Below are 13,232 nucleotides of genomic sequence, written 5' to 3' on the forward strand. Positions count from 1 at the left end.
GGGGCTGCAGCAGTGAATGCAGAATCCTGCACAGAGGGTGGAGGGCTGGTGATGATGGGTTGTGGTTGGGTGGCCAGGATCTGCCAGCATAACCCTGCAATGCCAGTTGTGCATGTAAATGGCTTTCCTCTGGTGTAATGGACTGATTTTCCTGGGATGCAGCCATGTTGCTAATGCACTTCTGCACTTCTCCAAGGCTCCCTGTTTTATGCCAGCTGAGAGTTTGGTCCCGGTGCTGCCTCCAAGGATGTAGCCCTGCTCCACTTTCAAGGATGCTCTGTGAGAGGCACTCTGTGACCCCACACCGAGGGCACCCTGAGCCTCCCATTACCAAAGCTCTTATGAGCTGTTCCCAGGATGAAGGCCACTGGAGTGGGAGCACCAGATGGCTCAGTTGTACCTGGCTTTGTCCTTGCCCTGGGCACATTGTGTGCTGCAGCACCAGCGCATGGCGTGGGGCGGGGGCCTTGCTGGGTCACAGGGGTTTGGGGCAGAGCAGAGGAACAGACCCACGTGTGGAGCAGACCCCATGCACACTGTCCACAGATCCACACAGCCAAGGCTAAGGCTGACAGGAATATTTTACACAAATGTTTGATGGCACAAGATGAGCTGATGTTGGAGAGATGCTTTGACTCCAGACAATTGTTTGTGATGCTGCTCCTGGGTGTTTTTCCCAAGGGGAAGAGAGGTGTGGAGTGGGTTGGTGCCACGGCTGGAAGGCATCCCCAGCCACCTCTCTTCCTCCCAAGAGGTGGGACCCTAGACACATCCATTTCTGGGCAAAGAAGGTGATGATCATCCACTTGTCGTGCTCCACCCTGCAGTGCATTCCCTCTATGCTGTTCTTCCGTGCAGCACTGACCTTGTTGTTAATTATTAAACCCCCAGCAAACACTGCTGGCTGCTTTGTCCTAGTTACACTGTGGGCTCCTCACCCTTCTGGTTGGCTTTTTTTTTTAACAAATTACCCTGGTAACCTCTGTGGACGAATGGAGCTGGGAGCAGCAGATGCTCCTCTCCCAGCTAGTGCAGGAGATGGCCTGGAGAGGCTCTGGGGTGGCTGAGAGATGGGCTGCATGTGGTTGGCCATTATCCATTCTGTCCAGGAGTCCCTGTTCGTCTGCCAGGGCTTGGGGCTTGCATGGAACCAGTGCCCACTGGAGTTTTGTTGCCCTCTCTGTGGGGTCCTGTGGCTCCAGACCTAGTTTGCAGGTGGGCTGGAGTCCAAGGAGAGACCTGGGTCCAGGTCCATGTGTTCTGTGGATGCTGAAGAGCAGCCTGGGATGTGGGAGGGCTGGAGACCTGCTCCCTCTCACAGGCTAGGCAGATGTAAATAGCTTGTGGGCAGAAGCCCCTTCCAGCAGACCCTGTCCCTGGGCATCCAGTGCCTGCCTTCCCTCTGCTCACAGCTGCCCACTGAGGGACCATGCCAGGCCTCTATGCCCTCTTGTCCTGGGAGGCTCTGCCCCTGAAGAGCTCCACGGTGAAGGCTTGTGCCAACGGATACTCCCTGAGCATCACCGCTCACCTCCTGTACACCAACCCCCACAAGGAGCCTGTGGAAGGTAAGGGAGGGCTGCCAGGTATGGCAGGGACTGCATGGCCCCCTGAAAGCCCCTGTGCTGGAGAGCATCCTGTCTGCAGCCTATCTGTGTCCCGACCCCCAAACCTTGCTCAGTCTGAGGAGCAAAGACGGAGGCCAGCAGAGGTGGGGCCACTGTCACACACTGTGGGCAGGAGGAGAGTGAGACTGAGCAAACAGATTGCCAGCACGGAGGAAGAGGAGGATTTCATCCTCGCTCTGGGTCGCTCCTGTATCTTGCTCACGTGCTGTGGGTCAGACAGGGGCTCCCATGGGCTGTTCGTGCCACAGCCATGCCGGCATCTGCCTCGGGGCTCTCTTCTGCCTGCAGGCATCTTCATCTACCCTCTGGAGGAGTCTGAGGTGGTGGCTGGTTTTGAGGCAGCGGCGGGCAGCCGGCGGGTGACGTTCCAGCTCCAGAACCGGCACCGGGTGCAGGAGTGCTGCCTCCAGTGCAGCCCCAGCCCCGGCCGCCTGTCCCGCTGTGCCAGCGGTAAGTGCCCTGCCACGGGTGGAGCTCTTGGGTGGTCCTGGCCAGGAGGCTCAGAATGGGCAGGGGGGAAGTGTGGGGGAATACAAGGGGCTGAGAGCCCCTGCCAGGCCACCCCAGTGCCTGGGGGGGTCTCTGGGGCTGGAGATCTCCACACCTCCTTTCCCCTCCCTCCATCTCTTCTGGGGCTCTGCGCCCACGTGCACAGCCTTCGTGACACCTGTGCTCTGCTATCACCTCTGGGAGTGATTAGGGCCACTAATGACCTCCTCCACAACCCCACATGCCTCACTGACCTCCCCCCATCCCTCCTCCCTCTCCTCCCCAGGCCACCTTGTCTTGGATGAGGATGTGGAGCGCTCCACCTTCATCATTGTCACCGGCACACTGTGCCCATCGGAGAGCCTGGCTGTCACCCTGAACACAGTGCAGGAGCTGCCCACGCTGCCAGACGGGGCCCTGCGCCTCCTCCTGCCCTCCATCCTCACACCCCACGTCTCCGCTGACCCTGAGAGCGAGCCGGCAAGCTTGTGTGACGACAGGTTGGCCCTATGGTGATTTTCATGGCTTCCTCAGTCTCTGCCATCCCAGGGGGGTGATGCCAATGCTGGGCGAGCAGGCCAGGGGGGCAGGAGCCATCACCCCCTCTCCCCTTGCAGCCCCACAAGCTGTTTTGGGGGGCCAGGTGCCCGGAGCCAGTCACCCACTGTGGTGCTTGTGGACAGCGTGGATGTCTTTCGGGGACGGCCCTACAACCCTTTTCCTTACGAGTTTGCCTTCGAGCTGCTGGTGAAGGGCCCCTGCTTGCTGGCAGGTAGGGGGTGTGTCTTGGGTGTTATCAGTTGGTTGTGTAAAACCTCCTTAAAATGTGGGTGATGTTCCCTGGTCCCTCCCTTCTAGGAGGATGTGAGGGCCTGTTCCTGGGCATCCTCTTGCACTTCCTCCAGGTGAAGAATCCCTTTTTCCATTCCATCCCTGGGGCTGGGACCCCTCAAAGTCACCCTGCCTGTGCCTTTGGGCAGCTCTAGGTCAGCAGCCTCCTTTCCTGGGGTGATGTGATGCACTGGGGAGAGGGTGGGTGAGGAGGGGAAGATGGTTTGTTGGTTGGTTGGTGGGGATGTGCTCCTTGCTGCTGGCCCAGTCAATCCCATTAGCTCTGTCAGGAACAAGCCACTGCTGTGGGGCCTTGTGGGTGGGGGGCTGAGGAGAGGGTTTGTGGGTGACTTACCTGCTGCCTTCCCTTCTTTGCAGGGCTGGAGAGCCCATCACATGCCCTGAGAGCTGACGCCGACCCCTGGGCCAATTCTGCCACCACCACCTGTGTCACCCTAGCCGAGCCCCACCGCTATGACAGGGACCTGGAGATCATCCTCTACCCTTGTGGTGAGGGGAGATGGTGCCCTTGGAGGGTTTTGAGGCATCACCCCAGAAACATTCAGAGCATCCCCAGCCCCTTGCAACGCAGGGTTACTCAAAACTCTCCTGTGTCCCTCAGAGCCCCACAGCCCGCACCTGGTGATTGAGGATGGCACCATGACATACCCCGAGTACGAGGCGCACATCCGGAGCCGCCGGGATTACATGCGGATTGCCAGGAAGGACAGCAGTGGCGAGAGACAGGTGACAGGCACAGCCACTGCTGCTCCAGCCAGAGGAGGAAAGGGGAGGTGGTGGGATGTGGGTGAGGCAGACCTTGCTGTGGTCCGAGGGTGGGAGAGAGCTCTGACCTGCCTGGCTCGCAGGTGGCTTTTGTGCAGAAGCGTTTCCACAAAGACATCTTCCCCAACCCTGTGCTGATGCTGAACTTCTGCCCGGCCATGGAGGGCGTCCCCGGGGCCCTGCAGAGCGTCACCCGCGAGATCCTCTTCCTTATTGACCGCAGCGACTCCATCAGTGGCCCTGACCTAGACAAGGTCAAGGTGAGGCATGGCCATGGGTCTGGGGGTGCTCCCTGGGTGGCCAGGCCTTAGCAGCTGTCCCTGGTCCCTGCTGTCACCTCAGGAGGCTTTGCTGGTGGCCCTGAAGAGCCTCCCGTCAGGAACACTGCTCAACCTCGCCAGCTTCGGCACTGATATCAAGCCGCTCTTCCCATCCAGTCGCCTCTGCAGCAATGTGAGTACCACGGGCAAATCCTGGGGATCCACTAACCCCTCTTTGTCCTTCTCCCAGCTCCTTGACTTGGGGTGGGGGCTGGTGAGCCAGGGGACCGCTGCAAGGCCGACTCTTTGTGCTGACAGGAGACGCTGCGCCGTGCCTGCGAGCACCTTGGCGGGCTGCGGGCAGACCCTGGTGGCACCAACCTGCTGGCAGCCCTGGGCTGGGCGCTGGCTCAGCCCCTCCACCACGGCTACCCTCGCCAGCTGTTCCTCTTCACGGGTGCAGCAGCGGGCAGTGGAAGCAGGATTCTCCGGCTGGTGCGCAGGCAGGCCAGCACCGTCAGGTACAGCACCGGCACTGCAGCAGGTCTCCGCATTCCCTAAATCCTCTGTGCTGTTCCCACTGATTTCTCCTCGTGCAGCCTCAAATCTTACCTGCGCCTGCCCCAAGGGTGTCCTTCACCCATCGCATCCCTCAGCCCATGGCCTTGGCTCTTCCTGGGGTGCCCCAGCCCAGCACAGAGCCAGGGCAGCACTCTGGCTGCCCGATCCCCCTGCCCATCCCTGCTAAAGGGCTCATCACTGGAGCCCCCGGCCCCAGCCCAGCCATGGCTTTCCATCCCCTGGCTCTCCTGCAGGTGCTTCAGCTTTGGCATGGGCCCACGGGCATGCCGGCGGCTGCTGAAGGCCATGGCCAAGGTGACTCGGGGCCGTGCCGAGTTCCTGAGTCCGGCTGAGAGGCTGCAGCCCAAGGTAAGACCCAGGCAGGGGCCGGGGGAGTGCTGGGGACACCGCCATGTGTGACACTGTCTCCACTCCCCACCCCAGCTGATCAAGTCCCTGAAGAAGGCGATTGAGCCAGCCATCAGTGACATCACCATCGACTGGTACGTCCCTGACAGCATGGAGGCTCTGCTCTCACCCACCGAGCTCCCGGCCCTGTACCCCGGTGACCGCCTCGTCAGCTACTGCGTCCTCTACAGCATCGCCCGCTTCGGGGACAGGCGCCCGCTGGTACGACTGGCACTGGCCTGGGGAGGGTGGCCTGGTCCCTGTGCCACCAGCTGCTCCCCCAGCTGGGGGCTGATGGTGGTGTCCTCTCTCTCCTAGGGCCAGGATGGGGCTCGCCAGAGCTCCCGGGGTTCAGCCTTTCTCTCCCAGCAGGAAGTGCCCAGTCCTGGGGAGAGCCGCCAGCCACCCCAGAGCAACCCAGGAACTGGGGTTGCCTCCCTGGACGTTTTTTCTGGAAGTACAGAGGTGTCAGAGCGGAGTGAGTGGGGTCCAGAGCTGGGGCAGGGAGCAGTCATGGGAGCCATGGGCTAACAGGGTGTGTGCTCCCTGGGCAGGTATTGATCCTGTTTCTGGGGGAGACATCTGGAAGCGGATTTACCAGCCCTCCTACATCCAGGAGCAGTATGTCCTGACACACTGCTCTGTCAGCACTGACCGCAGCCAGGGACTGCTCTCCCGCAGCTCCACCAGCAGCGAGTCCACTGGTTCCCGGGATGTGGCCCCCGAGGGTGGCTCCTCAGCCCCTGGTGCTGATGTCACCTCCCAGCAGGGCCAGAAGAGCCTGTCCCTCTGTGAGTCCTCCACCAAATCTGCCCCGCTGCCCTCTGCCCCAGCTGGCACCAAGGTAAGGATGCCAAGGGGGTGCAGGGGCTCATGGTGTGGGGGTTGTTCATGGCTTAGCTGGAGCCTGGCTGCCCTGTTGTGCCCAGGCACCTGCCCACTGGGCTGGGAAACAGTGCTGTAGCCTGAAGCTTAAGCAAGGATCAGCAATGGATGCCATAAGGATGTTCCTGGGTGGTTTTGCCCTACTGCAATGGGACAGCTGGGGACCAAGCAGCTGGTTCCTTAGTGTCCCTGGCCAGCAGTCAGCTGAGTGTCTAACAGACCTCTGAGCCAGCTCAGTGACGCCTTAAAGCTGCAGAAACCAAATGAAAATAGCTGGGCTGGCATCACGTAACAAATCTGTTGAGCCAGAGAGGAAAGGTTGGCTGGGCTTCAGCCTGACTCCTTCAGCCCTCATCCAACACTGGCAGACGCTTCATTAGCGATGGGCCACATCCCTGCTGCTTCATACCTGGGTTTAAAATCCAGCTGGGTCACTGGGGTGGGGAAAGGCAGCTGCCCTGGTGATGATGGCCCCAAGGCTTGGTGAGGCCAGCTGTCACCCAGCACCAGGACACGCTCCTTCCCAGTGGCACGGCTTAGGTAACCCATTCCTGTCACACAGCAGCACAGCTGGTGCCCTTTGCTGCTGAAATGTCAAGCGTAAGTGATTTCCCTGCAGAGTAAATGATCCTCCCAACTCCCTGCTGCCGTGGCGAGAGGTGGCATGGGTGCCACTGCCCTGACATGGCTTTTAGGGGAAGGATCTCAATGCAGGGACACCACTCTGCGCTGGGGAATGCATCCCTTTGTAACATCATCCAGCCTGAGTATCCTCGTTAACCTCACTTCTGCACACACACAAATCCCTGGCAACTCCAGCATCAGCCTGAGTCAGTCCCCAGGGATGTTTGCAAACTTCTGTGTGGGTGCTTGCCATGTCTGTGGTGCCAGGGCAGCATCTCTGGGAAGCAGCTGGTGCCAGCCTGCAGAGCACTGATGACAGCCAAGGAGAGGTGCAGGTGCCCATTGCAGCTCAGGGCAATCTGGGCTCGGTGCTGGCCTTGCCAACAGCCTTGCCCCCACTGCAGGTGACGGTGGCCCTGAGCACGGAGGAGCTGGCGCGGCAGAAGAGGGTGCTGGCACGTGCTGCCCTGGCTGGGCGCAGCTTCTCCACGCCACACGGGGAGCTGGATGCCCATCGGCTCTGCCAGGCCCTGGAAAAGGTGTCTCAGAAGAGGAACCAGTCCCTGGAGGGGCGGCTGGATGAGCTGGGACCCCAGCCACGGCAAATGCAGCCTGGTGCAGTGGAGTCAAGTGCGTGCTGGCTCTGGGGACGAGGGAAGTGGGGTGTAGCCAAGTGTCCCTGCCTTGCTGAGCCCAGCCTTTGCCATTGCCCAGATAACCTCCTCTCGCCCACCCACCTGGACTGGGACATGCTGGTGGAGCCCTCCTACCTCTTCAGTGCCTCGCCAGCGCCCGAGCCAGGGCAGCCCAGCCTGGGTGATGCCAGCATGCCCCTGCGCTGCCAGGTGGTGATCCACGCGCTGCGAGCCGGCAAGCCGGTCTCCTGGGAAGTGACAGCCTCGCTGGAGTCACTGCTGCAGCCCCGGGAGGGGCCGGGCAGGGAGGACCCACCGCGGCGGGTGGCCAAAGCCTGGGACAAGCCCCTGCATCGCCTGGCAGCGCGCTCCGTGGTCCGGGACAATGAGAGTGTGGCACAGCGGGAAGCCAAGCTGGAGCAGGGTGGGTGCTGGTGCGTCTCCCTGGTGTGTCTCCCCGGTGCCGTGCCAGCATCCCCCCTGCTCTAACCGCCTTGCTCCGGGCAGGTTTTGCCCGCCGGTTCCGCCTGAAAGCCGTGCAAACCAGCAAAGCCTGCAACGTGCCTTCCCTCTACACCCACCTGGTGCCCGTGGACGGTGCCACGCAGACAGCCCTGCCCGCGGCCCCCGAGGTGTGGGGCATAGGTACAGACAAGGGCCTGGCGGGAGGGAGAGGGGCAGCAAGGGGGCGAAGGGTTGAGGTGGCATCATCCCTTGCAGTTGGCTCAGCCAGCCGGACACGAGCTGCTGCATCAGGGAACTGGCACCACCGGAGCTTCTCAGCGGGTCAGGGGCAGCAGCAGGAGGTAGAGGAGCAGGATGAGGCCCCTGGCACTGCAGGTACTGACTCAGACCTTTACGTCAACTTATGCTCCCCAGGGATCTGCACCGGCGTCTCAGCTGGTGGCTGGTGGCTGTGAGGGGCTGGTCCTGCCTAGGGTGCTGTGGATATCTGGAAAGAGACATCTGGCTGTACTGGGGAGGGGCGTGTGGGAGGACAGCATAGCAGCCCCTGAGAGCAGCTGTGAGCTCTGGGCATCCCTGGAGCCCAGGGCCCCACAAGATTTTGCTCTTTTGCAGAGCGAGATGAGATCGCCAGGTCTCCAGGCAGCATCTCCTCCCCTACCTTTGGCTGGGAAAAGCAGAACTACTCAAACGGTGTGTCCAGGCTGGAGGGGGCCAAGGGCTGGATGAGAGTGGGAGATGGGCTACCCTCCATGCCCTGCCACAGCTGGAGCATTCACTGTGCCCTCAGTATCCTGGGCATGTGGGCTGAGCTGCCCTCCCAGCTACTGGGCAGTGGGACACACCTCTGGGTGCATCATGGTCCCCTTGTGCTTAACTCTTCCCCCTTGCAGGGCCTCCATCCAGCCCCTCCACCACCTCCATGGGCTCCCAGAAATCTACAGAGAGCATCGCAGGCTCCAGGTGACACTTGTGGGGGGATGCAAAGGACCAAAAAATGGCATGTTGTGGGGAGAGTGGGACAGTGCCACTTTTTGGGAGCTGCCGGTCCCTTGTACCCTGCAGCATAAGTGGGGGCGTTAGTGCTCCAGACCCTCCCCTGCAGCAGTTTAGTGTCCAGCTGCCTTTCAGGAATTCTTCCCAATCCTGTTATCTTGCCTGTGACCCCACAGGTTTAGCCTGAGCAGGCGCAGGGGTCCCAGCCTGGTGCTGCGCCCGCAGTGCCTCAGCCCAGAGAGCGAGCGCTCCAGCAACCATGCCAGCCATGACTACCTCCCACTGGTAAGGACCTGCTGCCTGTCCCCTGTCCCCATCCCAGCAGGGGGACGTGCCCTGCTGGGTGCCAGCTGAGCCACCCAGGTCGTGCCTGGGCAGCATGAGCAGCAGCAGATGCTCTCAGTAGGTGCCTGCTCAGCCCTGCTGCGTCCTTAAACATCTCTGGGGATCTTGGTTGGCTTTTTGAGGGGCATTAGACTGTCCAGGGACACTCCTGCAGCCTGCAGTGTTTGGTGCTGCAGTGGGTCTGCACCCTGCCTGCCCCCCCCCCATCTGTGCCCTCTCCTTGCAGGTGCAGCTGCAGCAAGCCCGGGGGCCGTTCCAGCTCACCGAGAACTTCTCTGAAGTGGTGCAGATCCCCCTGGATCGCCTGCGCCGCGCCTCCCCCTACGCCTCCCACCGTGCCAGCCTCAGCCCCGTGTCCCCAGGGGCCAGGAGCCTGCCTGAGGCAGGACCTGGGGCTGAGGAGGGTGAGGAGCCCATCACAGCCCCGCAGCCCAGCTCGCCCCCATCCCTCAGCACTTGCTCCGAGGTGCCCAGCGCAGCCGCATGGGCGCAGGCGGACAGCGGGCACGGCTCCGAGTCCGACACCGGGCCCCACTCGGCTGCCCCCTCTGAGGCTGGTGTGAGCTGTCAGGACATGGGGCCAGAGGATCTGGAGAGTGCCAGCTGGGCCACGGCGGTGGCCTTGGCGTGGCTGGAGCATCGCTGCGCTGGGTTCTTTGAGGAGTGGGAGCTGGTGGCAGCCAAGGCGGATGCATGGCTGCAGGCACAGCGCCTGCCCGAGGGGGTGGACGTGGGCTGCCTCAAAGGGGCAGCCAGGCACTTGTTCCTGCTGCTGCGTCACTGGGACGAGAACATCAAGCTGAACATGCTGTGCTACAACCCCAACAACGTCTGACGGCCGCCCAAGGGGCCAATAAACACACCTGGCTCCAAGCCACCTGCACTGGTGTCTCTGTTATCAGCAGAGAGCTGCTGGCTTCATTCAGGCCATGACAGGACTCACCAGAATCCTAGGAGGGGTCACCCCCTTCCCAGCCATCACTGGTGGGAGGGAGCAGGCAGGGGAATAGGAAAAGCTGTACTGGAGGGACTCCTGGGCTCCATCAAAGCAAAATGAAACTGTGAGGCAAAGCAGTTTTGCAGCTCCTCTCTTCTAACCTCACTGCAGAAGTTCCTGCCTAGCCCTGGGCACCCCTTCCCCACAGCTGGGAAGCGAGAGTGCTCACAGTTCAAGATGCTCTGCCTTCCCTCAGGTGGGACAAGTCCAGGGACAGCTGCTCTGACATCATCACAGGACAAGGATTTTGGGGAAGGGCACACAAAGCCCCTTTATTCAGGAAGTCCTGCCTTTTGGGGGTCCCCACACCTGCCCCTTTTGCACAGTTCCAGGGCTCATGGCCCTCGTGGGATTGCTGTGGGCAGCCTGGGAGTCAATTGGGAAAAGAACAGGCAGATGGGGCAGCTCCAAAGGCCAGTTCCCACTGGCCAGCCATCCCCACTCACTGGGCTTTCTTGGACATGGCTGTGGGTTTCCCACTCAGTGTAGGGGTGTGTGACACTGGTGTGGGAGCTGTGCCGTACCACAGTTGGAGAAGGATGAGTCCATGGCAGATGTGCAGGGAGAGGGAGCTGCAGACTGTGGAGGGGTAGGTGTTCCAGCAGAGCTCAATCACGCCCAGCAGCAGCACCCTGTGCAGGGGGAAAGCTGGGGGTCAGCATGGGGGACATACCAGCCACCCTCACTCCCAGACCCCCAGCAGATGGGTGCTCCCCCTCCCTGCCAGCACGTACTTGGGCATGTGGGCCAGCTTGGTGGTCGGGGTGCACCAGAGTAAGTAGGGCAGAGTATGGAAATACCAGACGTAGAACTGGTAGTGCAGGGAGCGGCTGCAGCAGACACCCAGGAAGTTGGAGGAGAAGAGGATGAAGACAATCCGTGCACTGGCATTAAGGGTGCAAACACAGGAGGCTGGAGGTGTGGTCCCACAACAGCTCCCCAGCATAACTCCTTTCCCCAGGGCAGGCTGGTACAACAGCACTGCATGACCTGGGACCTAACCAGGTTTTTCCCTGCCCTGTCTTCTCCCTTTCTCCTTGCTGCCCACCCTGCCAAAGGATATTGTTGACAGTCAAGCGAGGGGATGCAGGTTTCCTTTTGGCAGGATCCTTCAACAGAGTCAGGATGTTCTCTTTGGAACTGAGAGGGAAGAACAAACATTGATTTCAGCTGCTGAAAGTCTCTTACACCCCAACATTCCCCGGTGAGCTCCAGTGCCTGGGCCATACACTCCCCAGAATAGAACAGTAACTGCCCTTCAACTCACACTTGCAACCCCAGGACTGCAGCACTGCAGGGGCAGGGGAGTCATGGATCTGTATCCTACAGGTCTCACCTGTGCCAGCGGTGCAGTGCAAAGAGCCCCAGGCCTGCCAGGTGAGCCAGGAGCAGAGCAGCATGGAAGACTCGATTCTGGAAAACCTCTTCTGGGAGGAAGCGCCAGTTCACCGTCCATTTAAACTGGAACTGGCGGCCCAGGTCAAAGGAGCGAGTCAGGTACCCCACGGGGTTCACCAGCAGGAAGGGCAGGCCCAGAATCACCTGCAGGGACACAGCAGCACCATCACAGAGCCCTACACCAGGTTGTTGTTACCCCAGCTACCTCCTGAGAAGCCCAATGCCACGTGTAGTGACAGGGACAGTCAGCCCAAGATGAAAGTCATGTGAGTTAGACTATTTATCAACACCCAGCTTGCTGTGAGAGGCCACAGGTGCTGGTACCACTGCCTCCACCCACGGCTCTGCAGCCTGGCAAGGCAACCCACTCTTCCCTGTTGCTGCAGCCGGTGCAAACAGGGACCCACCTGGAGCAGGGCACAGATGCAGAGCTTGGGGATACAGCCCAGGAGACCAAACCGTTGCAGGAGGAGAAAGAGGAGTCCAGGGGCGAAGAGCAGGATGTTCATCTTCACGGACACAGCCAGGCTGAGCAGGAAGCTGCATTACCACTGCGGACCCCACACGGAGCCCTGGCAGCCCCTGAGCCAAGCGCAGCCTCCTCCTGGGGCTGAGCTGGCTCACGCACCCAGCAGCCATGGAGAGCAGCTCCCAGCCCCTCACCTGAAGAGGAGGCAGCCCCAGGACCAGCGCTCCTCCAGGAAGAGGTTGATGGCGAGGAAGAGGATGGCCATGGCCACAGGGTCATTGAAGAGCCGCAGCACAAAGATGGAGTGGATGCGGTATGAGGCACAGCACATGAAGAAGAAAACATACGGAGGGACCTTGCAGGGGACAGAAACACAGAAAGGTCATCAGCAGCCTGTCCTGGGCTCCCTGCTGCTGCTGAACTCCTCCACACCCCAGCCCTGAGCCTGTGTCCATTCTGCTGGGTTGAGGGCTCAGCAGAGGCCTGGCCTCAGGGTACCTTGTTGGTCCGGCAGTAGATGCGGAAGACGAGGAGCAGGTTGAGGAGGTAGAGGCCGGCGAAGAGGTACTGAGCCAGGCGGATGTCGGAGCCGCGGCCCGTGGCATGGTACAGCCCCAGGAAGATGTACACGAAGCCAGCGGGGTAGCTGTGGGGAGATGGGAGTGAGGGGCCGGGCCGTGCGGCCCCTCCGGGAGCCGCTGGTCACGGAGAGCTGGGTGTCCCTGTCACTCACACCAGTGGGCCGGTGTCACCCTTCAGCTGGGTGTAGTCGAGGGTACCGTTGGCGAACCCCTCCACCTCCTGCATGTAGGCCTTCCAGTCGATCTCGGTGTCTGTGGGACGGCGGGGTCAGGCGGGGCTCGGGCGGCACTGCAGAGGCTGACCCACCTCCACAAGCCGCCAGCCTGACCCTGTGCCTCCCTGCCATGCTGTCGGCACGGGCTCCTCCTGTGCCGCCACATCCAGGACCCCCAGCCCAGCCCCGCGTCCCTCCCTGGCCCCATCCAGGCGCCCCACCCGGCCCCTATCCCCCTGCCCGGGGATGCTGTCACCCAAGGGGCCGGGGCAGGGCTGTCCCCGTGCCCGCGACATCCCCGCCCCCTGCACTGCCCCGGGACAACCCCGCCATCACCGCCCACCCCGGGGCCGAGCTGTCCCTGTCCCCGGACCGCCCCGCGCTGTCCTGGACCGGCCCCGCCATCCTCGCGGGCAGCCCCAGGCAGCGCCGGGCAGGGCCGGGCCCCGGCACTCACAGGGAACCCTGCGGATGACCCAGAGGTTGACGCCGCCCTCGGCCAGGCAGAGGCAGGCGGCCACCAGCGGGGTGTAGCGGGGCTCCAGCAGCGCCGCCCGCCGCTCCCGCCATGCCCGCCGCAAAGCCGCCGCCCCCCGCCCGGCCGCCATTCCGCTCCGTGTTGCCGCCCGGAGCCCTTAGCGCGCGCACCAGCCCGGACC

The 13,232-nt window shown here is 61.9% G+C and overlaps 2 protein-coding genes across 3 annotated transcripts; one reads left to right on the forward strand and one right to left on the reverse strand.

Moving 5' to 3' along the window:
- Positions 1-417: 417 nt before the first annotated feature.
- VWA5B2 (von Willebrand factor A domain containing 5B2) lies at positions 418-9,938 on the forward strand. The gene is made up of 20 exons (XM_059855664.1): positions 418-1,568; positions 1,917-2,078; positions 2,404-2,617; positions 2,735-2,889; positions 3,327-3,458; positions 3,571-3,695; positions 3,818-3,994; positions 4,077-4,187; positions 4,313-4,515; positions 4,810-4,924; positions 5,000-5,185; positions 5,282-5,441; positions 5,518-5,807; positions 6,877-7,531; positions 7,615-7,752; positions 7,828-7,947; positions 8,188-8,265; positions 8,466-8,535; positions 8,745-8,853; positions 9,140-9,938. The coding sequence occupies exons 1-20, from the start codon at positions 1,430-1,432 to the stop codon at positions 9,746-9,748; spliced, it is 3,948 nt and encodes a 1,315-aa protein (XP_059711647.1). The 5' UTR covers positions 418-1,429; the 3' UTR covers positions 9,749-9,938.
- A 217-nt stretch (positions 9,939-10,155) lies between these two features.
- ALG3 (ALG3 alpha-1,3- mannosyltransferase) lies at positions 10,156-13,219 on the reverse strand. 2 transcript variants are annotated; one of them, XM_059855658.1, is made up of 9 exons: positions 13,031-13,218; positions 12,511-12,610; positions 12,276-12,423; positions 11,972-12,132; positions 11,716-11,836; positions 11,247-11,452; positions 10,974-11,050; positions 10,645-10,789; positions 10,156-10,542 (listed from the first exon to the last, which is right to left on the reverse strand). In XM_059855658.1, the coding sequence occupies exons 1-9, from the start codon at positions 13,179-13,181 to the stop codon at positions 10,353-10,355; spliced, it is 1,299 nt and encodes a 432-aa protein (XP_059711641.1). In that variant the 5' UTR covers positions 13,182-13,218; the 3' UTR covers positions 10,156-10,352. The 2 variants fall into 2 exon arrangements, with proteins under 2 accessions (XP_059711641.1, XP_059711642.1); XM_059855659.1 differs by having other exon boundaries at positions 10,476-10,558; positions 13,031-13,219.
- Positions 13,220-13,232: the final 13 nt, after the last annotated feature.

The sequence above is a fragment of the Haemorhous mexicanus genome, chromosome 10, assembly GCF_027477595.1.
Source record: "Haemorhous mexicanus isolate bHaeMex1 chromosome 10, bHaeMex1.pri, whole genome shotgun sequence".
In the NCBI taxonomy this organism is placed as follows: Eukaryota; Metazoa; Chordata; class Aves; order Passeriformes; family Fringillidae; genus Haemorhous; species Haemorhous mexicanus.